Source organism: Plectropomus leopardus, chromosome 15 (assembly GCF_008729295.1).
Source record: "Plectropomus leopardus isolate mb chromosome 15, YSFRI_Pleo_2.0, whole genome shotgun sequence".
NCBI lineage: Eukaryota > Metazoa > Chordata > Actinopteri > Perciformes > Serranidae > Plectropomus > Plectropomus leopardus.
This window is the reverse complement of record NC_056477.1, coordinates 22,601,155-22,627,557: the sequence shown is the minus strand read 5'-3', so window position 1 is coordinate 22,627,557 and position 26,403 is coordinate 22,601,155. Positions and strand designations below refer to the sequence as shown.

The 26,403-nt window shown below is 40.9% G+C and overlaps 3 protein-coding genes across 5 annotated transcripts in view; 1 reads left to right on the top strand and 2 right to left on the bottom strand.

The window, feature by feature from the left end:
* The window catches only part of klc1b (kinesin light chain 1b), a 31,186-nt gene extending 29,944 nt beyond the window's left edge, over window positions 1–1,242 (bottom strand). Inside the window, exon 1 of one of the 2 annotated variants that reach the window (XM_042502166.1) lies at window positions 1,174–1,242. The gene's annotated coding sequence lies outside the window, so the exon portion shown is untranslated. The remainder of the gene's footprint in view (window positions 1–1,173) is intronic. The other variant, XM_042502167.1, reaches the window with a different exon arrangement.
* A 1,929-nt stretch (window positions 1,243–3,171) lies between these two features.
* On the top strand, window positions 3,172–6,645 carry mrpl2 (mitochondrial ribosomal protein L2). The gene is made up of 8 exons (XM_042501589.1): window positions 3,172–3,241; window positions 3,618–3,714; window positions 3,806–3,974; window positions 4,852–4,993; window positions 5,077–5,192; window positions 5,294–5,404; window positions 6,125–6,198; window positions 6,291–6,645. Exons 2-8 carry the CDS (start codon window positions 3,640–3,642, stop codon window positions 6,498–6,500), a joined length of 897 nt encoding a protein of 298 aa, XP_042357523.1. The 5' UTR covers window positions 3,172–3,241; window positions 3,618–3,639; the 3' UTR covers window positions 6,501–6,645.
* A 975-nt stretch (window positions 6,646–7,620) lies between these two features.
* The window catches only part of zmp:0000000755 (phosphofurin acidic cluster sorting protein 2), a 62,370-nt gene continuing 43,587 nt past the window's right edge, over window positions 7,621–26,403 (bottom strand). Inside the window, exons 6-24 of one of the 2 annotated variants that reach the window (XM_042501586.1) lie at window positions 26,304–26,395; window positions 25,943–26,023; window positions 25,531–25,590; window positions 23,923–24,074; window positions 22,070–22,163; window positions 20,941–21,024; window positions 20,036–20,163; window positions 19,208–19,340; window positions 19,001–19,105; window positions 18,671–18,777; window positions 16,750–16,904; window positions 16,550–16,660; window positions 15,568–15,670; window positions 11,801–11,843; window positions 11,661–11,703; window positions 11,303–11,441; window positions 10,979–11,202; window positions 9,583–9,696; window positions 7,621–9,397 (exon numbers count right to left, since the gene is read on the bottom strand). In XM_042501586.1, the coding sequence (XP_042357520.1) occupies window positions 9,282–9,397; window positions 9,583–9,696; window positions 10,979–11,202; window positions 11,303–11,441; window positions 11,661–11,703; window positions 11,801–11,843; window positions 15,568–15,670; window positions 16,550–16,660; window positions 16,750–16,904; window positions 18,671–18,777; window positions 19,001–19,105; window positions 19,208–19,340; window positions 20,036–20,163; window positions 20,941–21,024; window positions 22,070–22,163; window positions 23,923–24,074; window positions 25,531–25,590; window positions 25,943–26,023; window positions 26,304–26,395 (2,084 nt within the window). In that variant the 3' untranslated portion in view covers window positions 7,621–9,281. The remainder of the gene's footprint in view (window positions 9,398–9,582; window positions 9,697–10,978; window positions 11,203–11,302; window positions 11,442–11,660; window positions 11,704–11,800; window positions 11,844–15,567; window positions 15,671–16,549; window positions 16,661–16,749; window positions 16,905–18,670; window positions 18,778–19,000; window positions 19,106–19,207; window positions 19,341–20,035; window positions 20,164–20,940; window positions 21,025–22,069; window positions 22,164–23,922; window positions 24,075–25,530; window positions 25,591–25,942; window positions 26,024–26,303; window positions 26,396–26,403) is intronic. The other variant, XM_042501587.1, reaches the window with a different exon arrangement.

Below are 26,403 nucleotides of genomic sequence, written 5' to 3'. Positions count from 1 at the left end.
ACAGTTGTCATACAATCGTATTTAAATCCTTAATGAGCAAGTACAAAACATAGCACACACTATGGAAACATACCCCCTGAGAGCGGGTGTGGTGTTTGTTGGTATTATAATTGTAAAACACTAACATAGGAAATGGAAAAGGGCAGACTGCAGTGGGTGCATCAACAAGCCAGTGGCAGATCTCTGTGCCATCTCCCTAGAGACATATTTCCTGACCACTTGATGAAGTTTGACACCACCAGATCACCTTATCTTCCTCTATTTCCTGCACAAACAGCAATCCAACAACACTGTCTGCATCACCACCAGACACAAAGGAGAGCCAGCCAACAAGGAGGGTGTGGCAGGGACTGGGACAACCAGGAGGGAAGTGCCACTGACACTGTCCACAGTCATTCATCACACCACTGAAACCAGCTGCTGGAGGGCTGTTTCCCCAGTAATGATTGTCACTGTCTGCCTGGAATCTACAACTGATGCAGGAATAGATACCAGGTTCAGCATCTGCTCGAACTCAGGAATATAATGTAGAAAACATGACACCTGTGCTTATCACACTGTTTTCTACACATGCACGTAACGTTAACAGGGATGACTCACAATATCAGACGTTGATTTAATATCCTGCTAGCTGCATGTTAATGACTCTGCACAACCTTAACGTGCTGGAAACACAGAGTCCTCTGAACATCTGCAAGTTACTTCAAAACTCAAAACAACAGATCAGATGGTCATTCATTTCAACTGAGCGCCGCTCGGTGTTAAACTGGGAATTTAATTTTGTCAGGACTTTCGCACTTGACAACGAGACTGTTGCATTTTCATCCATTTACATCACCTATGTTAACAATAAGAGCCGAATTTGCCTGTTGTTTCATTTTCTGTGCGTGTGTGGATATTTTCAGGATGAAAAATAATTATTTCAACTAACACTGAAGCTTGTTTTTTTAGTCTGATTAACATAACGTTAGCGCTCCGGTTAGCCACTAGCTAGCTCCAGCTAACCAGCTAGCATCACCACTCCCTACAGTTGTTGCGAGTTCAGCGCGTTCAGGCGGTCGCGCGCATTATTTCTACACACCGTGTCTAAAACTGACGCCGCTTACACACACGGTCACACACAGGGTTCACACAACTCTGACATTAGTAAGAGAAATTATAGCTATCACTTACCGAGAGCTAGGACTGACGGCTAGCTCAGCCCCTTTAAATCCAAAATGTCTCCAACACAGCAAGATTCTCCCAGCAGCCCCTGCGGCTGAGCTTAATTATAGTGACGTCATGTTTTGTTTTCGACGCTTTGCCAGATTTTCTATCTGTATTATAGACTGTAAAGATTTATTTATTTATTTACTTGTATACAGTCTATGATGTGTTATAACGGCATCGAAAGTATTTGTCATTTATTTCATGAATGCCTTTGTGTTAAATTATTTTGGATGGAAATAGAACATCTCTTTAAAACACCGATTCAATTAGAAAAAAAGTCGAAATGTTTTTGTATGATAAAAATGGACTTGAAAATTCATTCTGAATTTAATAAATTTACTGTGGGAAATTACATTCATAAATGTAAATGGACTCAAAAGAAACACAAAATACAAAACATCGAAACAGAAATAGAACATTACAACCAAACATAACAATGACTGAAGCAAAGCTGAGAAAACACTGGACATTTGTAATAAACCAAACATTTTTGTATGATATTTTGGTCGATCTCCCCATGTTTTTATGTATTCATGTAAATAGTTCTATCTATCTATCTATCTGTCTATCTATCTGTCTGTCTGTCTGTCTATATATCGGTCTGCCTGCGTTTGTGTCTACAAACACAAACGTTTATTCAAACTTTTCTCCAATATGGCATAGGCTATATTTACTTGAACAAAAAGGTAGGCTACATTGGACATTATAGAGGGTGACTTTAACTTTAATGTTTACTTTTAATTTTCAAAGACTTACGACTACACTATAATCATGAGCAAATAATGAGACCGTGGGCCCCCGTGTACAGATACGCTCCTACACAAGAGCACAACACAGTGTTTCAGTGTTATTATGACTCTTTGGGGTCATTTTGGTTCTCCTTGTGGATGTTTTTATCTTTCTGTAGTCGTTTTGTGTCTCTTTGTGGTTGTTTTGTCCTTTTTTTGTATGTAGTAATTTTCTCCTCCAAATCAGTATGCATTGATTTGAGTGACATTTTTCAGGTGAAAGCCTGGAGTGACACTGTAGGCCCGTGCGCCTGTGCCCAGTCAGCTGGTTCAAAACTCCACCCACGAGAACAGTATCCCATAAACTCCAGTAACAAAGAGCATATAGTGACATCTGGTGGCTAACTTGTAAACACTAACAAGTGAAAGTAATGTGCCTAGTTTTGCATAGTGTCTATGCTCTAAATTCTTCTACAAACAATTAATTCCTCCTGAGAGAAAATAAAATTACAGATTTTCCTTTCTCCTTTATCCAATCAAATATATTTTCTCTTATTAAGTTTGCCTGATAGTATGAAAATGTTGTTGGTGATACACATTTATTCATATAAGACAAAAGATCAACAACAACAAAAAGATTTACTATGGAAATAAATCCAATTAAATTATTTGTGACCATGAGCTCAGACAATTATTACAAAATAGAACCAGTTTCAGTTCATTATATTATCTTTACCATCACCACCAACTATGTTTTTCACAGCCCCACACACTTTTTTATATTATAAACCCGTATCTATTCTTCTAAACATTATTTATGAAGTGACAAACTGACAGTTTTTAGTAAGTAATAAGTTTTAAAAAAGGTTTGATTGTCCATCAACCTGCAAAATGTGAAACTCTAAACAAGTACTGTCAATGTGACCAGGAAAAAATGTTTAGTTGGAGATAAAGTTGTTAAAGATAAATAAGTTGTATTTTCTGTACAGCGTCCACAGCGACACTTATGTGTAAAGTGTTATTCTGCCACCTAGTGGCGAAACTAAAAACAGCTTACAGAGAATAAAGTGCCTTCTTATTCATTTTGCCAATGTTACTGTATGTATTAGGGCAGTTTGTCATAAATACCTTGTAAACTGAGGGAAGATAACATATCATAATATATGGTCAACTTTACAGTCTGTTGTAAATAAATATTAAAATAAGGGAGCTCCCGGAGTATACGTCATCAGTGCGCGACGCAGCGTGCAGGACTGTGAAGGACGCAGACGTGAAGCTTGTGATGAAATAATTCAAATATAAAGGTTGGTTTAATGTTATTATTGCTCTGTGTTATATCGCTAAGTTGACATGAGATAAACTACAAACTCCGATTAGTTTATTAAGACAGAAAATAAAAGGGAGGTGTGTTTTTGAGCCGTATTAACCTCTCTTGGTAGATTTAGGCTAAGCTAGCGATAGCTCACGTTTATTTAACTTTGCTATTATTGTTAGATAAGAATTAAAATACAGGCACACCTGAGTCAGATGAGGTAAAGTTATATTGTTGACTTCTAAACGTTTGATTCTCTTAGGTTGAGTGAAACGTAATAAGCTGGATTTTATTGTCATAGTTGAGCTAATGCTGCTCGTCACTTGTGGTAAATACAGATCACCTGTCAAACTGTCTCTGCTCTCCAGCTCTGTCAGGAGGAAGCTGTTCATGATGGCGGTGTCGTGTCTAACTCGAGCCCTGCGCTCCATGACTCTGTCCCAGCCTGCCCTGCTCTCCTCACAGGTAAACACCCGCAGCCTGACACTCATACTGCATCTGAACCATCACAACATCACTCCTGCCAAACAATCTGCTTCACTTTTTGTGTTTACAGGCAGTGGCTCAGACCAAACTGGGAGTGCAGGTGCCCAGTGCAGTCGGACAGTGCAGAGGCTTCCTCACCACAGCGTCTCTGGAGCAGAACAGGACATACTGGAAGCAGAGGGAGAAGTACACCATCAGGCCCATAGGGATGAAAAAGACAGGAGGCCGAGATTACACAGGTGAAGGCTGGAGTCAGCAGCAGAAGAATGCAATACATTATTGTGTGTTCACAAGCAATACTGGAGGAGGATGAGGTTTGCTGGTAATGTGTAGGTCTGGTTTGCTCACCAATAGATTCAAAGTGATCAAATCTCACACAGATTATAGAACAGTCTTTTGGCCTTAAGTGTCAGTATCTAGTTTAAGGCATAAATGGCACAAGTGCAGACGATTTTAAATACACTTGGATTTACGTGGCCTTAACAGAGAAAATCAGTTAAACAGAGCCTTTTTCCTGATTTCGCAAATAAAATGAAGGCTTACAATCAGGTCTGTAGGCTGTCAGTGTTACTATAGGTCAAGGTTTGTTTAGTCCAGTGGTTCTCAATCTTTTTCGTGTCAAGGACCCATAAATTGATTGACATTATGTCATGGACCCCCATTTTTTTTTAAAGACTTTGCATCAGGGACCTCTAACTGAAAATATTTTGGTTGTTGGATATGAATAAGACCATCATTTCGTAGTGTCAATGAGGGATGTTTCCAATGACTATTTTACCTGAATTTAAACAGAAGTTCAAACTAGTCATCTAATCTAAGAGTAAGAAAACGTTAAGACAACAGTTAAATCTCTAAAGTCAGACGTTGTCTGAAAAAATACTCCACATATTAAAAGAACTACTTGAAATTGTTAATCGCCTCTCTTAGTGACCAAATTTTATTTCAAATGCCACTGAAATGTGTGACACTGTGCATCAGTAGTTGAAGGCCTGGTTTCAAATATGACAGAGCGTAGATCTGCTGACTGCTTTTAGTGATGTGTTTGCTTTTCTAACAGCTGGCCTGTTCCAACTAGAGCCAAGTGCAACAAGTTTCTCATCTCTCTCTGCCATACAGGAAGGATAGTGACACATGGCATCGGCGGTGGCCACAAGCAGAAGTACAGGTGGATAGACTTTCAGCGACTGCGCTACGAACCAAACAAAGAGGCCCAGCCCTTTGAAGAGAAGGTTGTTGAAGTACGATACGACCCGTGCAGGTGAGATCAGCTTTTAACACACAGGACTTTGATTAACATGTGTATTAAAAGTCATGATAACCATCATAATCTTTGTTACACAGGTCTGCTGACATCGCTCTGGTAGCTGGGGGCTGCAGGAAGAGATGGATTATTGCCACAGAGAACATGCAGTCCGGAGACATCATTAAAACATCTGGAGTTATTGGACGCATGGCAGGTAGGAGAGCCAATCTAGCTGTCAGATGCCAAACCTTCACAATTAACAATAATCTGCATTTAACACAAAACCATACTGTATCCTTTTGTTCCTCTAAACAGTCTCAGCCAATGAGGGTGACGCCTACCCACTGGGAGCTCTTCCTGTGGGAACACTGGTGAACAACCTGGAGGTTCAACCAGGGAAAGGATCCCAGTACATTCGTGCTGCAGGTAATCTGTTATCTGCATGTTATCGTGTGTTCTTGTGAACACGGCTTCTCAATAATGCGTCAAGGGAATTTCCTTACATTTGGCACAAACGTTCACATGGAGTCAACAGTGAACTGATTAGATTTTGGTGGTCAAAGGTCAAGGTTGCTGTGACCTTGCGTCCGTCTGCTCGTTAATGTGATATCTCAAGAACACCATGAAGGAATTTCTTCAAATTTAGCACAAATGTCCATTTTGACTCAGTGTTACACTGGCTGGATTTAAAAGTCACTGTGACCTCACAAAACGTGTTTGGCCATAACTCAAGAATTCATACACTAAACATGACAACATTTTAAAAATGTCTTATAGAATAAAACGATAAAATGAACATGTGTGTGAAGCATTCGCTTTTAAGAATTTGTAGCGTCTTTTCAGCTACATCCACATTTGAAGCCCACTATCATGGATACATATGAGTGGTTCACAGAGACAGACAACCATGTGGCAGTAATTCAGTTAATTAGTCTTTAAAATAATATAGAATAGTGAAGCGTGTCAGTCATAATTTCACAGTCCAGCAATATTAAGATCTGCAGTCTTACTGCGCATCCTTGTCACAGTTTGATGATTGCTTATTTCATAAAATGTTACATCAGGCTTTCAGAAGTTAATAGCTGCTATAAAATGTGGCGGCTGATGAAGTCCTTAACTAAATGTTGCGGTTCATTTGGTTTTCAGGCACAAGCGGTGTTTTGCTCCGAAAAGTCAACGGAACAGCAATCGTCCAGCTTCCTTCGAAGCAGCAGGTTCAGGTGAGTTTTATCTGGATAAAGATTCCACCTGCTGTGATAAAAGTGGCGTGTTATTCTGCTCTGAACTGAATGTTGTTACTTTACACTCACAGGTATTGGAGACCTGCATAGTAACGGTGGGACGCGTGTCCAACATCGACCACAATAAACAGATCATCGGAAAAGCTGGTCGCAACCGCTGGCTCGGCAAACGCCCTTCGAGCGGCTTGTGGCAGAGAAAGGGAGGCTGGGCAGGACGCAAGATTAAACCGCTGCCTCCGATGAAGGTTTACGTTAACCGGCCATCAGTCACAGCTCAGTAACACACTGGACGTGTTCGGGACTGGAGATTGTTGTCTTATAATCACTTGTAATATAAACACAACAAAATAAAGTGATTGCTTGGAGGGAAAGTATGAATAAAGTAAAGTTGTTTGTACAGAAGATTAAAAATTTTATTAAACACAACTGCTTGTGAGAGCATGGAAAGAAACAAAACAATATAAAAATCCAAAACATATTTACATCTATAGTAAAACATGCAGAGTAATCCATATTTTTTTTAGTGGTAAATTTAAAAATACTGTCATGTCATTTAAAATAGGGTTTGTGCAAAGACACTGGGTGGCATTTCAAGTAACAGGAGCAATGAGATGGCATGTTGTAGTAATGAAAAACTAACACGGATGTTAAAGAGTTAATTTTTTGCTGTGCTAAGTTATGTTAACAAAGTGAGCATGCCTGCTCATTGATCCAGTCTTGTAAAACACCCCCATGCTACCTCTAGATTTAGGGCAAAAAAAAAGAGGTCAAATACATTGAAATACACTTGTCATTATGCCCGTTTAGTATTTAAAAGGCGAAATCACATGACAAATTCCCTCAAACAACTCTGCCCTGGCTAACACTTCACAGCCCGAGTTTACACATCTGTATGGGCCAGTTGGTCTCCCAACTAAAAGTAAGATAGTGAACCCTTCGAAGAGCAGGAGACAAGAAAACTTGACTGTATAGTCACAGGCAGACACGTACGGTGGGAGCTGCAAAGTACGCTTTTTAACATCAAGTGGCAAAACAAAGTAACAGACAGCCTCATAGAGCGCTTGAACCCATCAACAGAAACATCCCTATGAAAAAAAAGGGTCACTTTTGAAAACAAAAAAACAACAAACTGCCTTCTCCTGACTATAGGTAGTGGTTTACATCTCAATTATAACACCTCTTATAACACTTCACCTCAAAAAACAAAGCGTGTCCCAATTTGACCTAAAATATGTATAAAACCACATGAAAGTGCATTACAAAGTGAGGGAAATGTATGAGAAATTACATACCTAATAGTGTTTGCATTGTACAAGTTATAGTTATGAGTTCTGGAAATATATTTGGCATTTCTGTCAAGAAATAAAGGTAAGCTATTTGTGCTTTCAATTTAGTAGGAGGGGGTGGGATATGCGATCCACAATAATACATCTTGTATATATTTATATACATTTACTAAAAAAAAGCCAGCCAATCAAAGCTTGTAAATCTTCACTTTATAAAAAGCAACAACTATCTCATACAGAAGGCCCTTTGTCCAAAGGTTTCCTATTGCAAAAGTTTCACGGAACACTATTCAGGGAGTACCATCGAACACATAGCACACCTACACAGACACACACAGGCAGTGACTTGGACATCTGGCAAGACTCATCACACTTTTTGTCATATTTTAAAAGTCAATACTTGCATTGCGCTCGACACTACTGTCAAAGCAAGTTTCAAGTCCGACTCATTTTGAATTTTCCCACGACACAATACTGACCAACCTATCCGTATGTTTTAGGTTGCATGTCCAGCCACGATGACACTTTATTAAAGGACACAACGGTAATTGCTTGTTAGGATGTGCACACGCCTTGTAAATGCTTACTTGGATTATATTTGGCCAAATGTGGAGCACTAACTGGTAAATTTGTCATAAAATCTCCGTAATCTAAATACTGATCTCCACAGGAACCACACATACATTAAATGTACGACTTTTAGTTTAACATAATATTAAGATTGGCCAAGCCAAGAGCTCTGGTGGTTACGCTGTAAAACGACTTTGGCACATCACTGCACATCTGGAGAAACCCACAAAGTTACTGCAGGCCTGTGAGACGCCCTCTCAGGTAAGCCAGTACATCAAGCCGAACACGGGGGTGGCTGGGAAACTGAAAAACAATTCAGGACCTTGAAACAATACGACAGTTCATACAGTCACAACTAAATTTGGCATTCAGCTGTTGATAGTTGAAATATGTTTTGTGGTGCTTCTTTACCCTGCTTCTGCGTAGACGTTACTGTACAGTCTGAATGTACACCAACACCGATACAAAACCTTCAGCACTTTCAATGATGAACTTATTTGATGAACTGCGATGGCTCCATAGCTACATTCATTATAGCTACCTTCAAAAATACCTTGCTCTAGTTTTTTGTATTATTTGCTTTAGGTACACCGTGTGCTTAAAAGCAACGAGGCAAAAGAGAACGTTCTGTTCCTTCCTATAAAAATTTGACCTTTTGGAGAAAGTAAAGGGAGGAGTAAGAAAAGTGAGCACTGAGTTAGAAGAGAAGGATTCCATCTAGATTCACAGCAATATTCCAACTTTCAACAACAAACACAAACACGGTCTCAAACAATCTCACGCACGCCACTGCACATCACCATCACACTCCTCCATTGTCTATAGAGTAACAATAAATGTAGGATTTCACAGAAATAATAAAATGTTAACAAAAAACAAAGTGCAAACACAGCTGCCATTATCGAAATGTGGCAAATTGTCAAAAACCTCAAAATACCTCCGAGGCGGTAGCACAAATCTTACAAAATAGTACTTGTTCTTTTTGTAGTGTGTAAAAAACAACAACAACACCCAACAACATCAAAAACATCCAACTGACGACATGAAATCTGTGTATTGAACACGTGGTTGTGAGTCAGTAAGATTTCCACAGGAAAACTATTACTGCCGGGGGGCCCGTCGGCTTTTCCTCTAATTCTCTATAGCCTCTCGGTGAGACAAGTGCAGCACAGAGTCTGGCGGTGGCTGAGTGGACTGTGGCCACGGTCACACGGGCTTAGTGTAACCAAAGATTCCCACCGGGAAGTGCTTGACATGTGTTGGCCACTGGGCAGCGAGCTGGAAAAACTTCACATCATTCCACTCTACTCCATCAATAGTGACTAAAAAGGACAAAAAGAGATCACAAATAAATTAATACCACAAAAAAAATCCATAACAGATGCTTGGGGGTATGCACTGACAGCTGTTACAGAGCAGATAATTCTCCGTTTACACCACTGTTGCAATTTAACATTGAAGTTTTGCCTGACATCGACACCAGATGGCAGCATAGCCTCAGCCTCACCTCTCAGCATGGTGTGCTGGTGCTTGGCTGTGCAGATCAACCTGCTGATGCCATCAATCACTTGGCTCTTAGAGTCCAGCTCTTTCTCCTTGGGCTTCTTGCTGAGAAAAATCACTGAGGAGAGGCAAAAAACACTTTTTATTCACACACTTTTTTTGTGTGTAGTTGAAGGTGAACTTACAGGTCTTGGGAAGTACTATTGCATATGTGGAAGGACGTTAAAGGCTTCTGTGGTCTCACATGAAGCTTTGCGCTGTGGTATTGTGGGCACCAGGTTTTAATAAAGAAGAGGCATGTATGGCAATGTAAAAACACAAAACCACAGCGCAAAGCTTCATGTGAGACGACAGAATATATGTATAAACCGTCCATTGTGAGTCCAACAATGTTTATATATATATATATATATATATATATATATATATACCACCTCTACATCAGTGGTATAGCCTAGTTTATTTTGTGTGTGTGTGCGTGTGTTCTGTATGCTGGGATAGGTGAATTCCTGGTGATGACAGTCATATCATCTGTCTCGGAAAACTGACAAATGTAATTAATCCCACAATATTGCTGAAAAAAAAATATGTATGCAAAAATTCTGCATATTGTTCATTGGTGGGTCAGCTCTTGTTTGCAGTCAAACTCAAAGCTCCTCCCTATGTGGGAAGCCCCCACATACCACACTTCATAAGGCCGGTAGGTTCCTAGGAGACTTTGTTTTGCCTCCGGGCCGAGCTTTAAGCTAACCAGCTTAATTTTATTCAGATTTTTGGAAAAAAGGCACGGGAACCTTACTACAGTGTTAAGTCATGGACAAACTGAAACCTGCAAAGTACATTTACTATCACAAGACAACTTTACTGCTAATTTCCCCTCTGCTCCGATCGCCAACAGCTGTTTACTCACAGCGCGCGAACCGGCAGTCTCTCTCTCACTCCACCACACTGCGCTGTGCTCAGGAGCCTCTGCATATTAAGTTTGCTGTCACATCTCTCTCTCCCGTAATTGCAGAAAAAAAAAACTTAAGTGAAAGTTTTGCCCCAAAACTACGTTGTTACTTATCCTGTCACAATTTTTAAGAGGGTATACAGTAATTCTGGAGCACTCTTTGTGGATGTAGGGCATATATCTACATATCAGGTAGATTATACTACTGCACTCCAGTGTAAAAAAATATATATAACTAGCTTATTGGTCTTAGGCAGAGACAATTTTAGAACCAAAACTATTTGTTACATTTATGTTAAAAGTAAAAAAAAGCCAAATGCAATCATTGTGCATATATAAATATTGTGCCTACTCATGATAATATTAATGTGTTTGGTTTTTAGGTGCAATGTCTTCATTTACTTTGACTTCTATGTGGATGTGTCAATAATAATTTGAAAAAGCGTACCTTTCTTGTTCTTCTCCTTTGTGACTACAGTCATGGCCATGCTGGGCGGAGGGGTGAGCTCCCCTCCACAAGGCAGACGGCTGACTTGCAGCGAACGGAAATTACTCTTAAGGGTGTTCTTCAGCCCCACGTCCCTCTTCTCTCCCTCTTTCTTCTTCTCTGGGCCTTGCCACGTCCAGTAATCCACCTGGAGCCCCATCACCTCACTGCCCGAACATGGAGAGCTAAGGAGGGAAAAAAAATCAGAAACGCTATAGAAACTTCTGTCTTTGTTCAGCAGAGCTTGTAGTGAGAAAAAAATATATATAAATGTGTGTTATGTACCCAGCTCCAGAGAGGGCGGTGGACACAGACGGAGACTGTGGAGGTGTGCCTCCGATTTCCTTTCCATACGGACCAGCCGATGGGGGCGTTGGGGAGGACAAGATACTTGTGTTGATCCCCATCGCATCATCTGAGTCCACTGTAAATCAAAGGTAAAGTAGTCATACGCAAACCTTCAAAGTAAAACCACACATAGCCATAATCAAGTAAATGAAGTGAATAAATAACAGTTTGGGGGTTTCTGGGTCATTTTCTTCTTTTCAGGTCTCAATCAGTATTCATCTGCATTTTGTGAAGTGTCTCGGCACATAACCAGTAAAATGTTGGAACACACTAACCTGACAAAATACTTCCTTACCTGAAGTTGAGAGGCTTTGCTCCACTATCCCAACTTTCACAACCTGCAAAAATAAAAATGGTTTCAGTGTGAAACTAAAAACAAAAGGAATCAACAATTCTGTCAGGCACTGTTGCATAGGTCAAAGAAATATTTCTTACCCCAATAAATGGCACAAATTTCTGACAGGAGTCCTCGTCAGGGCTGCAAACAAAGCGACAGTAAAGCGACTGTGAGTTTGACCAGGGGCGGCTCTTTTAAACACTTCAACACTCCAGAGGTGCACATGAACACTCAATGGTCCTGGAGGGAAGATGGCTGTGGCATGACCTGCACCATGTCCCATCGCAGTACAAATGGCACATGACTGGCTGGGGTGAAATGGGGTCATCTTGGGGTCATGTTACAATGAGATGAATGGGAGGACCGCTCCTTACAACCAGAAGAAGACAGGGTCTTTCTTGTAAGCCAGTGCGAAGAGCTATTTTTATACATGGAACTACAAGTGAAAGCCTGGGCCCGGCTGTAATAACCATGTGGCTTCTTTACTCTAATACCAAGTGTTGAGCACATCATCAGGCCTATCAATACATGCCTATACAAAGATAGGAAAGAACAGTATGTCAAATACAGACAGGGCCACATTAATCCAAAAATGCATCAAATGAGCGGAAATCTTCCTCTTTTGTCCTCTAACATGCAGCAACAAATAGTGCAACTCCTAATCTAGCTGGTCATTCTCTCCCAGTCTTTCATGAGCCTGCAAAATAGATTGCACCCACAGTTTACAGCAGGAGGATGAGGGTAACACTGGACCCCAGTCCAATGTAGGGCTGAATATTATAAGGAAATATATGATATGGGATACCATTGAATACTGTGATGACAATATTACTTGTAAAAAATAAAGAAATGTTAAAGTTAACTTATTTCTTGACTCAGACTTGCACAGTACCTGTGCTTGTGCCACATCATCACACTGTAGCCATAATATTGCCAGATGGCTGGCGTGCAATTTGTTTTTTAGGCACTAGTTCCTCTCTGGCATTCGCACTTGCGTTTGCTCTCATCTTGTCACACTTTTCTACCCAGCAGAGTAGAACTGCAGCACTGGTCCAATAAACCTCACTTGCATGCCCACAGATTCTGACCAATCAAATGATGCTTAACGTCACTCTGTCTGATTTGCCAGAGAGTTAATAGCAAAGTGCATGTCGGACAACGTTGCACCTAAAGTCAGAATGCAATGCAATGATTTGTTCCTATGTTCAGAGAGCAATACCATTTCCTTTTGCAATATCTTTATCATGCAAGCTCACACTGAGATAAAAAAAGAAAAGAAAAAAAAGCAATATATGGTGCATTCCTCAGCAACCTTACCCGTTGGGCGTTGTGCTGTATTATATTGATATTGTATAAAAAAGTGGATGTGGTCTGTGGGTCTGAAAAGTGTGAAGTGTCCTAAACCTGCATTCTAACGGCCAGCAGGGGGTGACTGCTTGCTGCAAAAATCCGTCTGATTGTATGGAAGTCTGTGAGAAAATGACCCCACTTCTCACCTGATTTATTAACTCAATAAACATTTTCCTAATGAGTTTATGGCCTCAATCACTAGTTTAAACACTTCTTCAACAAAGCATGATGTTCATCCAACAAATTATGGTCTCATTTAGGGAAATATAGACCATAAAGTAGGAGTATATTTAAAGTCAGGTATGTCCAAAGTATGGCCCGGGGGCCAAACGTCACCCTCAGACCAATTTCAAATGGCCCTTGGCTTGAATTGAAAATATGCTATATATGGCCCTCCACACAATATTGGTTAATCAAGCGAGTTCACTTTGAATTTTTTCCCATCACCTCATGATGGCTGCACTATCACACAGTTTGTAGACATGCACCTAATAGGAACTGCACAGGCAGTAATCATGTGTTGTCATTAACAGACGGTAAACAAACAAACAAGACATGGCCACAGCCAAGAGGCGTAAAGACAAAAGCGAGGACTGTTGCACTACATCTTCTCTCAAAGATGAAAGAGTTGCATTTGTGTTGTTTGCTGACGAAAGAAGCAGGTGGTGTTTTCACATTGTTGAATATGGCCCCCTTCAAAAAGGTTTGCACACCCCTGCTTCAAGTTGTGGCTACTTAATCTTTGTTGCTACCATGACAACTTGCTAATTAGGATAGAGGCGTAGCAATGCGTATCCTTCCCAGATCCACTCTCTCGCCAAATATGGTCTCCTCTGGTTCTAAAACACCAAGAGGCAGACATCCAAAATACCAAACTCAGGGCTTCATAACGACAGTTCACAAACCAGTCAGTGATGTCACAGTGGCTACATCCGCTTCTTTCATACAGTCAATAATTATGTCATATTTCAGTGATGTTACATACAGCTGTTCATGAATCCACTACCGACTTTGTGAGTCAAGTCTCTGAGTTCTAAGTGACAACTAGAAAGTTTCAACATAGTGATTTACTAACTAACCGCACCATTGCAATGAAGAAATCTTAATGTGTAAATCATTGATCAGCTATCAAACAGGAAGTTTACATGTCAGGTGTACTAGCTGTAACATAACTCACCAAAATAACAATTATGTGGGGCAAACAATATGTTAAACTTGTCTGCCAATCCTTTGTAAACACAGATATTACTTAACTTAACTTGCCTTAGTTATTTGTGCATACATGCAAAAATATACATTTCAAAATTAGTAGTGTTCATGCAGATTAGAAAGAGTGGAACATGTCAGATTAATATGACCACTGTAATTATTTCTTTTGACTAATATTGAAATATTTGATTTGCCTTGCAGCTGTCAAAGCAGTCAATACCATTGAGTACAAAATCATAATTATGTAGCCACTCTTGAGGGTAAATCAATATACGACCTGAGACAGAATCTGTTGCTTGTGGGTAATTCGACACGACTTGTACTCATTTAATAATTCTTTGGCGTTTTCTGGATGTGTGTGAGACTGAAAAAACATTTCCACTATGTGAAAATTTGGGATTGTTTTAAAAGGTTGTTAGGCAAATCTTCACAGCAACAAAACAGAAGACAGAGTAAGAATCAAACAAGTCACACCAAACCAAAGACACAAGTCAGGACGGGGTGCAAAGTGAAGTTACAGTGAGTTATCAAGTGTGAAAAGGGAAATGTTAAGACACAGCAAGGAGCTCAAGCCAAATGGAGGAGAGAAAATAAGGAGGTTCAAAACAAAACAAAGGAGTTTGAATTAGATACCTGATGTAAAAATCAAAATACAAACTTCTTTTCCTTGAATGCAAATCAAAAGGGGAAAGGGGGAAGAAGGAATGCAAGAGCGTTAAAACTGTGTGTTGTATTTAGTACCTTCTGACCAATAGGATGCCGCTCTTACAAAGAGGGGAAGGGTTTGGTCAAAACCTCAGAGAGAAAACCAACAAATGCACACAGAAATGCAACGGACTGACTGGGTAGATGTTGGCCTGCACTTATCTGACAATTGAACCTGTGCTCTATCAAATGTTATAAATCAGCCCTAAACCTATTTATCACACAGTGTTACTTTAAATGGACCTGCGTCTCCTTGACTCCTTTATGCATGTTAGAATAAATAGATGTGACTGTACAATAATAACTGAAGTGTTATCATCACACATCACAGCAACTCGTGGGTGTGTCCCTAATGTATGCGCCTTATGGCATGCATATGCATTTAAACATCTTCATGCAGTTTAACTAATGATCAGTCATAGCTATAATTGTTCTGGAGGTTATTGTTAATGAGCATATAAATATTCTGAACATTAATATCTCCGGGTTAGAAATCATGCTTACAAAGAGCACAAAAAAGCACAAAAACATACATGCACACATAAACACACATACGCAGTTCATAAGTACACCCAAACTTAAATCATCAAAGTGACTTTACCTCTTCTGTTTGTAGGTGAGCATTGCTTCTGAGATGGGGAACTGGTGGGACACGTTGGCACCGACCAGATACTGAACGACTCGTCCCGCTACATCTATGTTGTCTGCGGGGAGACAGATTGTTAACAACACGCCTCTCCTCTTTCATGTCTGACTAACAAGCTGCGAGACAATTGATGCAAATGCTAATTTTCACATACAGCAGATCGCTAGAAGACTGAGCATTAATCATTTTCATTCCACTGAATTAAGGAGGTAGAGGGGGGTGCTGAGTGTAAAATGTCATTAAAATCTGGGTGAAGTCAGCCATACGACACAGGAGATGAATTGTGTGTCATGCTGAAGGCCTGTGGGCTCAGCATACATTTTTGCCAACTTGAAACACGGATACACAGGCTGATTTTTAATGTCGACTTATTTTGACCTATTGCCTCTCAGCAGTTTCAACTAAATCTCCTTGTGAAAGAAAGCACTCACAGCACTTCCTATCCAAATTCTGCCTTTGTGTTGTGATGGCAGCTGATGTCAAGGAAAAAAGAATGAAGGAAATGAAAGACTTTTTTCTTTTTACTTGGAACCCCTTCTGAGCTGATTCATCATGGTGTGTGGGACTGTAACTCTTGCACCTATGAGGTGTAAATTAAGTGAATTATTAGGTGGGGAAAGGTGAGGATTATCGGGCTTGTCAGGGCAGAGCAAGTGAAAATGGGATGGGAAAACAGTAAATATCTGAGTCACAGTTCTGACAACTGGTGTTCGTTTTAAGCAGCAGTAGACAGTTAACAGACAGTAGCAATAATCTAGAGCCATTGGCTACACTGCAGCAGGCTGTGGCTGTCTTTTGCAATTGGAGGAAATCTCTTCTTCCCATCCATCAGCCCCTGACCCATACTCTGACCCCATTTCTTTCCCTTTCAAGTTGGCTGAACATTAGACACGCAGACTTGCTTTGTAGCCACACACCAGAGCTGAAGCATCCTAACCTGAGGTGGGCCGTTCCGTCCTGCAGAACAGCTCCCTCCATGCAGTGTCCATAAAGATGCTGTTGAACCTGCTGTCAAATGAGGCCACATACTTTGCCAGGGGATGAGAACCTGTGCAAGAGTGCAGAAATAAGTATAAAACAATACTTTAACATATGTTGCATGATAGGCTGGTATTTTTTTGACGAATCCTGAATTACCTATGGGTATGACCAGGAAGCGTATGTAACTGAGCCAGTCAGGTGTCTTGTTGGCCAGCTGCTCCACAAAGAACCTCAGGATGGTGCTCAGGTAACTCTGGTCGCCTGCCACCGCCACCTTCATTGTAGGTGGTGTCTGTGCATTGCAGTTACAGCTGCGAGGGTTAAGATAAGAAGAGGAAGAACAAGTAATTAAGAGAAGGAGATGTGGGTCAGAGAGGGTGTGTGAGAGAAAGAATGGCTGCCTGAAGATTTATATCTCAACAGGGTTTTTCCAGCTTTAAAACCGGTCTTACCTTTTATTGAGAGCCAGATTATGTCATGTTTTAATTTGTAATACCAGGTACTTGCAAGTATCTGCAAGTCTTTTTGAGGTTAAACCAATTATTGCAACAGCTTGTATCAATTACGTGCTATAAGACATAAGTCGTTTTAAAGGAATACTTCACCCCCACCCTCCCCCAAAGGATCATTTGTTTATCATCTACTCACCCTGTGTTAAATTCAATCTGTAAAGAAAAAAATGTTTTTCTTGCATGTATCCACAGGGAAAGTGAAACTCTCACACAACTTGTGCAGTATAATCCAAGTCTCATTTATCCAGTTGTTTGCTCAGCACTTCCCAAACACATGCACTTTTGCTAATACTTTAGTATTTGAAGTTAACCTGAAAGTGAAACTTATATATGCTCTCTTCAAAGCCAGACTTCATTGACAAAGACAGTAATCTTGCCTGACCGAGCAAGAGCTGCTGGTCTACCGCTGACTTAATTAGTTGTTTTCTATGTGCTATTGTGTGACTTTGCAGAATCTGAAACCTAAACCTTTAAAACACCTAAGTCACACAATAACAAACTAACAGATCGATAGCAGATCGAGGCAGCAGCAGACAAGCTCCTGTGTTCAGTGAGGTAAAATTACTGTGTTTTTATATGGAGTCAGGCTTTGAAGAGAGCATAGATAAGTTTAATTTTTTCATCATGTCGGAAAAGGCTGTGTGTTTGGGAAGTACTGAGCAATACAGTACCGATAAATGAGATTTGAATTATACTGATAAAGTTGTGTGAAAGCTTGTAAAGGATATTTTGATATGGTTTTGTTTTTACATGAAGGCCCTTTTAATTTAAACTCACTAAGAAATTTTCCCTGTTTTTTGGATTCTCCACCGTGGAGGCATGTAAGAAAAAAAAGACGTGTCTCTCAAGAATTCAACATAACATACAATATAATACAGTCGATCTGTAATTGGCCATTTGGGGGATAAAGTATTCCTTGAAAGACCGTCTTTCGGACTTGCTAGCTAAATACTTCATGATATGAGACACTAAATGTTCAAGAAGTAAGATTACACAGTCCTATTGCAGAACAGGACCTTAGGATATGTGGGTTTTAAATTGTCTATTTGCTCTCAGTGACACTATCTGAGGAAAAACCCTGCAGCCAGCAAAAGCAGCAGCAAACTGAGCGAGCATGTTAACATCAGAATTGTGCATGGCTCCACATGACATGGCCCCAGCTGGAGTAAACAGGTTAAAAAAGAAGCAGGTGTGAAAAGAGTGGGAAAGCTGCAGTTAAGCTAGATTAAAGAGAAAACGGGTTTAACAGAAGCAGCGTATCAGACTGAGACAGCCTCCGTCTCCCACTGACATGACATCCTGAGGAGACGGCAGGCGAGCAGATGGATCCAAGAAAGAGAGAAAAGACGGCTGAACTTCAGCTTTTCGTGAGAAAACAGGCACATTCACGAACAGAGAACTCTTCAGCAGCGTGCGCGATAGCATCCTGGAATTCTGTGGCACAGAGCCACCGTAAACATACATAGTCTGGCGAGGACCACTCTGAGATAACAGGCAGCAAGATCACACTTTCTGGCGATTCGTATCATTCAACCGATGCGTGTGTATGTATGTATGCGACTCACAATCTCTGGATACGTGTAACGATGGTGTTGAAGGCAGCCTGAACATCGGCAGCAGAGCAGGTGGACACAATGGGCTGGCCCTGTTCATGGAGCAACTCGGATACATACTGCACGGAAACACACACGAGAGGGACACGATGAGTTAATGGACATAACAAGAGGCAGGGCTGATCGAGTTGGAGAGGCAACAGGGAGAACATGCTACAACAATATTTTGTTGTATTTTGGTCTTTTTGCAATAATGTTAGGAAATGCTTGTAGCAAGTATCCAGCAAAGATGAAAAGGTAAGGGAGTTTATGATTGAAGTGTTATGCACTGAGAACACACACCTGTCCTTGCCACTCCATGGTGTTGATGAGGATGATGCTCTCTGGTAGGCGTTCGTCAGAAATAAGGATCTGGTTCAGCTGGTCATAGACAGACTTCCTGGGAACCTTTGAGACAAATAAAAAGCAAAGAGTCTGAGCACATTTCCACCGGACTTAAAAACAGATGTAAGAATAGCATCCTGTTATTGCGTCTTGCGAGGTGTTAACCTGTGCTATGAGTCGTGAGTCTGGGGAGCACTCGCTCTCCATGCTGCTGGTCCTGTCGCTCTGAGCCTTGGAGTTCTGTCTGTCTTTCATGGAGGTGCTGCGAGGACGCCTCTGCAGCCTGTTCTCCATTTTACTGAAGAAGAGCCAAAATACCAGGAGCTCAAAATACGTGAGAAAATGAAACATTTCATAACAACTGTGAAGGAAACACCCATGCTAAATTCCTTTAACCCTTTAAAACAACATCACCTTTCTTGTGCTGCCTTTAAGACACCTTTAACACACCTTTAACAAGTATTTAAACCTTTGAACTTTGAACTATTGGTTTGATTTCTTTAAAAAACATGGGAAGAAAGGCAATGAGGAACTTGTTAAGAAATTTCCCACAAATTGCAAGTAATTAGTAGATTTAGAAAATTATTCTTTAAAAAGCTAGGGGAAAATGTCTGGGGAGGAAAAAAAAGTTAAGACAAAATTTAATTATCAGTATATATTAAAATTATGTTACTAAATTATTATTAGTAGCACTAATAATAATAATAATACATTTAGTTATTTAAGCACCTTTTCAGGTCATTTCCTTGTTTGCTTGTTTTTTTACTTTCTTTTTCCTTTTTCTTTGTGCTAATTTTCTGGCAATGTCCTTGTACGAATTTCTTGCAAATTTTGGGGTAATTTCTTCTTAAGTTCCCTTCCTCCCATGTTTTTGAAAGAAATCAAGCCAAGGTTCAGATTAAAAGGGTTAAAAAAGATAAAAATCTAAAGTAACTTGTGTACATACAGGATGACATAACATAATCCTGTGAGCATGTCTCCAGATGTATGTACCTAGGAGACATGTGGTTTTGGGACTCCGTCTTGCAGAGCTTGCCGACAGTGCTGGTCATCCGTTCAGTGTTGACATCCCAGCTGCTCACCTCCCCAGGCCCCAGCCCGCTGTCGTCAGCCTCTGGCTCCTGAACCAAAAAGAGAGGGGGGAGTAAAAGATGAGCTAGAAGGGCTGTAAAAGCGCAATGCTGATGTTTATCATACGACACAGGCGCTGTCATGTCCCATCTACTACTACATCAGTGTCTCTCTCAAGTTCTGGTACATTCTGTATTCTGTCTGAGCTTTTGTGCGCAGTATGCATCCAGCATTTTAAGAGAGAAAGTTGAAAGAGTTTAGGCGGGTGGGGAGGTAGAGAGGTGCTGGCCTGGTGAATAATTGAGCTGAGCTGCTGAGGTTGGAGATAATGATGCAAGCCCACCATGACTGACGAGATAAAAAAAAAAAAAAATAGTCGTAGTGTCTTTGCAGGTGGCAGGGGAAACACTGTGCCTGCAGTTTAGGTATTCGGTTTGAACTGGGTTAGTAGAGCGATGCGACAGGCCGGCCGCCCGGCGCTCAGAGGGGGAGCTGGGGTTAGCCGAACAAGGTTAGAGTGACCCGACAGCAGAGAGAGACGACAACAAACACAAACACCCCTCTTTCGATGCTCATCAGTCAGGATTTATCCAGCATGGGGCCACCTCGTCTGCTCCACTGATCCATAATGGATGACTTTGCTGTTTGGCTTGCTTGCCCTTGCATACTCCCTCCCTCTTTGCTTTTTCTTGGAAAACAACTAAGACCCATGGGAGGGAAGGGCACTCAAGTGGAGAGGATATAGCAAAATCTGAGAAACACACGCTCAAGGGAGATTTAGCTAAAAAACAAACAAACAAAAGTAAAACTGCTGTTCCAACACATACCCCGACAGTGGTATCCGTGATGCTGTCATCATGATACCGGGCCCCTTGCACTTTGCATCGGTCTACGGTCAGAAAGTCTCCACTCTGCAGAGTAAACACACATGCACACATTAGATCATTTTAACCACGGAGGTCACTCCTCGGGTGAATAAAAATGACAAAATGTCACAGCTCCTTCTGGGACTGCTACGGTCCATCTGCTCAGGTCAAGACTGACCACTCTCAAGATGAGACCAATTTCACAGTGGTCGCTTTGCACAGTCGAGCTCAGAGACAGCGGCAGAGCTGGCGAGTATAAATATCACTAAAAGCTTCTGTATGTTTCACTGCGGTTGCCTACTAATACATGAACCCCCAAAAGAATAACTGACGCACTTGTGTGCTTGAGGTTGCTTGACTAAAAGTGTTTAAGTGCATTGTGTAACGTTTACTTTAATTCATTGCAATATTAGATCAAAGACTTTTTCCATTTTGCCTGCAAGACACGTTTATGAAGTTGGACTGGAGACATTTATTGAGCAAAATGGAGGGCTATAGCGGGGTAAAATGCTCCTGGCTGTTTTATTACGAGCTAAAATGGATTCCCAGATATTTATAAACAGCGTTCCCTCTCTAACCATCAGACTCAACATGTCTCTCTCTCTCTATTTCTCTGTCCTTGTTGTTTCCGATGGGCCATAAATCTCTGAGTAGGAGTTCAGGGATTGTTCCATCCAATCTTCTCTCTGAGCATATTTGAGTCTGTGTGTGTGTGTGTGTGTGTGCGTCGATGGTGGTGGAGAGGTCACTCTGTGTCAGTCCCTATAAATACTAGAGGGCTGTAGGGGTGAAGAGGGTAAGGACTGCAGGCCCCCCTCCATCCTCTTCTGCAGGCAGGGGTGGGAGCTGGTGGTGGGCTGCATGCTCAGAATAACTTGCCTGTAGTATCATGGTCCTTGGGAATCCCTGAACCACAATAAGCATAAAGGACTGCCAGACATTTGAACACTGCCCAGGGGCAATTCCTTTACGTAACACTGTTTACCAGAAGAAGCTCTCCAGTGGTCGAGAGGAGGAACTTTACGTGTAAACAGCGGGGCTGAAAGGCATCTGACGGGTTTGTTAAAAGAGTGCCTGGTGACCAACTTACAGGACATGACAGCTCTCTCTGCTGGCTTTTTTGGCTGTGTATGCTCCCGATTTCTGTCTGGGAGCTGGAGTGAGACATCCCTTCAAAAAACGGCCTGAAAGCACAAACAAAGATTTGAATCAGAGGAAACGACCAACTTGGGGAAAATACTTTTCTTGACCTTTTTTTTCTGAGAAGTTCTACTTAAAGGTTCATTTTCTAACTATTAATAGTTTGTAAAGGCTTATTCATTTTCAATTTCAAAACCCACCAGTGGTAGGTAGAGTAAACAAAAATGGTACTCAAGGACAGGCAGTGTTACTTTTTAATAATACTGAGTCAAGTAAAAGTAGTTAAAAAATAACCACCTGAGTAAGATTAGAAAAAAAACCTGCTCAAGTTGTATTAACTTCATTAGATACAATTTATAACATCAATTTATTGTGTTTGAATAGGTCCTCAATAGGTCATAAGAAACTGCACTGCATATTAATAGTCATTTAAGAGCCAGAACCAGCCAAGTGACAAATATGCGCTGATAAGCTCTGTTTAATCTCTTAGCAAAATGCAAAAACAAGCACAAATTCACAATAGCTGAATCCACGTACGTGTATGCATTCATGCATCGCCAATTTTGCCATTTGCCAGTAACAGTTATCAGCTGTCCTTTGGCTCACCATGACCAATCTTGCCACAAAATCTTGAGTAAGTCTGTCAATCAAATTGGAAGTTATGTGCCTTATTGCAATTTCATTCACACATTTGACACCCGCGCCAAATTTCAGCCTCCTGGGGCAAAAACAGTGGACCAACCAACCAACCAACCAGCAGAGCGAGCTGTAAAGCTGCTGGTTGTAGCTATAACTTTGTCATTAGCAGAGAGCTGCTTCTGAAACGCTCTGTGACGCTTCTGGTGGAATCACAAGCATTGTCTAGAGTGGCTGTGATCAGTTCTGGCAGCTGTGTCGCAGCCGGAAAGCGGCGCAGCTGCACCCAGTGGAATCCACTGAATCCTAAAAAAAGAGGCTTGGATGCAGTGTGTGTGACAGTGAGCAAAAAATAAACCTTTCTTCCATCTGCAGTGCTGTTACTGGCCAGTAGGCTATGGCTTGCAGTCGCGATCATACGTGTGAGTTCAGCTGAATATAACAATTATTTATACAGGGTTCCTGCACTTTTAAAGACTTTTTTAATGCCAGACTGAAGTTTAAGACTAAATTTCTAATAGCCAAAATTGAAGGATAGTTTTATTTTGCCCAAATGTTTATTTTAACGTAAAGCATCATGTTTTTTTTTTGTCCAGTGAAAAAGTTTGATTATCAGATAAGCAATTTTGTGTTTCTCACTCTGCATTTAAGATTTCTCTGCTTGGATTCCCAAAAAATAGATGTTACCAATTACTCTGACATTTAATAATGCAACGTCAGAAAAAAGAGATTCATGAAATCCTAGTTCCCAAGTCTGAGTATTTTTAAGACCTTTAAAAGATTAATTTAAGTCAATTTAATAACAATTAAGCTCTTATTTTAATATTAATGAATTTAAGACTTTTTAAGGATCCGCGTAAACTGTGTTACAGCTAAATGTATGAGTAAGATTAGCGACAACTGTGTAGTCCAAACTAAGAATAGCAGTAAATATATTTTATCGAATGTCCTGGAGTAGGATGCAAAAGTATTCTGCAAAAAAGTAGCCTCTTAGAAGTATAATTTATATTAAAAAAATACTAAAGTACATGTAACAGAGTAAATGTAACGCAACATTACCCATCACTGTAAGTCACAGTAAAACCATGTACAGAAATATTTCAATATATAAGACTATTAGGTGCTGAAAAGATGACCTCAGAGGACAGAGGCTGAGTGCAGACATACTTGAGTTTGGGCTTGGGCGTGCTCAGGACACTTTCGTTGTCCTCCATCTCCGGCCCACTGTCACTCTGGTTATACACCTCCAGACTGTCATAGAGCAAATCCAGATCCTCCTCCACCTCCTGGGTCTGGTCGACGGGGTCAGAGTCCAGGACCTGTACGCACAGGGCAGACACATCGTCAACACATCAGTACGCTGTAATGAGGGATTTGTAATTATGGCCATGGATTAAATAAGTGTAGGGAATGACTGGTGCTGTGCATTAGCTAATCACTTTCACAGCTGGCCTAATGGTGCTTAAAGAATGAAGGACAACACTGAAGGCTGTAAAATGAGAAAATCTATGCTATAAATACGTCCCTGCCTTGGTCCTAAGCAGGCCAATTAAAAGGTAAGTGAGTGCTGGAGGAGAGCTGAGGTGCTGAGCCTTGATCTGCCAGCTGCACAGCGGGGATGTATATCATAGGAACTGCACACAAGGCAGGCTTGTGGACTAATCAGGTGATTAATGCCACTCCATAAGTGCAGAAGCTGGCAGGGAGCAGATAAACACAGTCTGTCCCCTCTCCTCCTCCTGGGTATTTATAGAGCTGTAGTCTTGCACACTGCCCGGCCACAAGGAAAGGATTAGAGACAGGGGACGTGATAGAAGATCATCGGGCCACCTGGAGCTTTCTGAACCATCCGGAAAAACAAAACTCAGAGGCTCTTGTAAGCATCACCAGGTTAATTCACTGATTGATTGAGGTTGAGATTGTTTCAGGGTTTTAGTCCCATTTTTTTTAATATGAAAAAGGGATGACAGCAAAGGTAGAGCAAATCCTCACCCAGTCTAAAAACTATAGTTGAAAACAGAACCTAATCTTTTATGCATCTTTCCTGATGTGATCAATGGACTATATTTGACACCAGAAAGAAAAAGAAAGAAACAAGGCATTGAATATCTCAATTACTCCAATAGATTTCACAGTTCAATGGGAATTATCATCATTATAATGTCCTAACACAGATTATGTACTAATGGACAGCTAGGGGTTGTTGCACACAAATGGTCGACTTCCTGCTGATGACCTGATTACAAGCTGTTACGCAGAATCCGCAGACACATTTATTCGAAAAGTCCTTGTGAGAAGAAAAAAAACCTAAACAGAACAAGCATACGAATCTACATTCATCATTAGATTAAGTTGTAGAGAATGAGGTTGTTAATGGATTCTGCATACAGATCGCTGCTAATGGAAATATATGAATCATACATCGATGGGCACAGAGGTAATGTAGCCTATAGCGTCATAATGATGCTCTGTTGTGGCAGTGATTTCTTCACAGGCGATTCTCATACAGTCAGGAGAGTATTAGCCGCAGCAATATGTTGTTTAGACAGTCAATGCTGAGATTATTCTCTCCTGCCCTGAGGGCAATTTAATAACTGATATGTTTCACAGCTGACTTACTAAAAGCTTCATAACAGAAGTGCTGAGAAACTACAGGCAGGTGCACTGAGAAGGATGCTGTTTCCCTCTAAAATTCAACACATCACCTGCTATGACATTGACCATCTTCTCCTGGGTGGCAATCAAAACAAAGGCAATTATTCTTCTCACACTCACCTCATCGGTTACCTTGAACCTCTTGAGCAAGGCCACAAACTTCTGCTTGAAGTTAGGTTGCTGCAACAGAAAAAAAATGCAATTATGAGAAAAAGAAGCCCCTGAAAAGCGACTAACTGTCATTAAATTCGCATGACAGCTGGGCTCGGGCTTATCAGTTCTCCCAGTTACTGTCTACTGGATTACTCATTCACGGCCACTCTATGCAAAGACCATTATAATCAGTCCAGTGAACCCACAGTGTTCATTTACGTGCTCATCCACATCGTACTAATGGCTTGGACAAATGGAACACAGTGTGTGCTTTCCGTTAAAAAGCTTGTACAGCAGCAAACACAAGTCTTAAGTTATTCGCGTTGTCAATGATTTGCAAGCAGAGAGCTCCCATATGGTGGAAAAGGAAGCGACTAACCCTGGTCATGGAGGTGGTTCGGATCATTTTCCTCCTGGCTTTCTTGGGCTTCCTGACCTCATCGTCTTCATCATAAAGATCCTGAAATATGGATAAAACATCTGAAATCTCAACGTAATAGTGCCACTTCATTTCTATCTACATTATGTAAAAAAAAATCATTATTACACCAAGCAAAAAATCTGATATCGAATTTCTTCTTACATAACATTACTAGTATATAATGGCATGTTCAGTATGGTAAGTATACTGTTTCATTTGGTTTAGCTATATAAGATTATATCTACTGGATTTCTTAAATGCATCTAATTTCACTGGGGACTGCAGATTTGTTTACATTGACGCATTTTCTGGCACCGACCTGGCCATGAACAGCGTCATCACTGGCTTCCTGCTCTGACGAGTAGCTGTCATCATCCTCCTCTGAATAGTTATCCATGTCTGGGGAGCGGTCTGAGGTT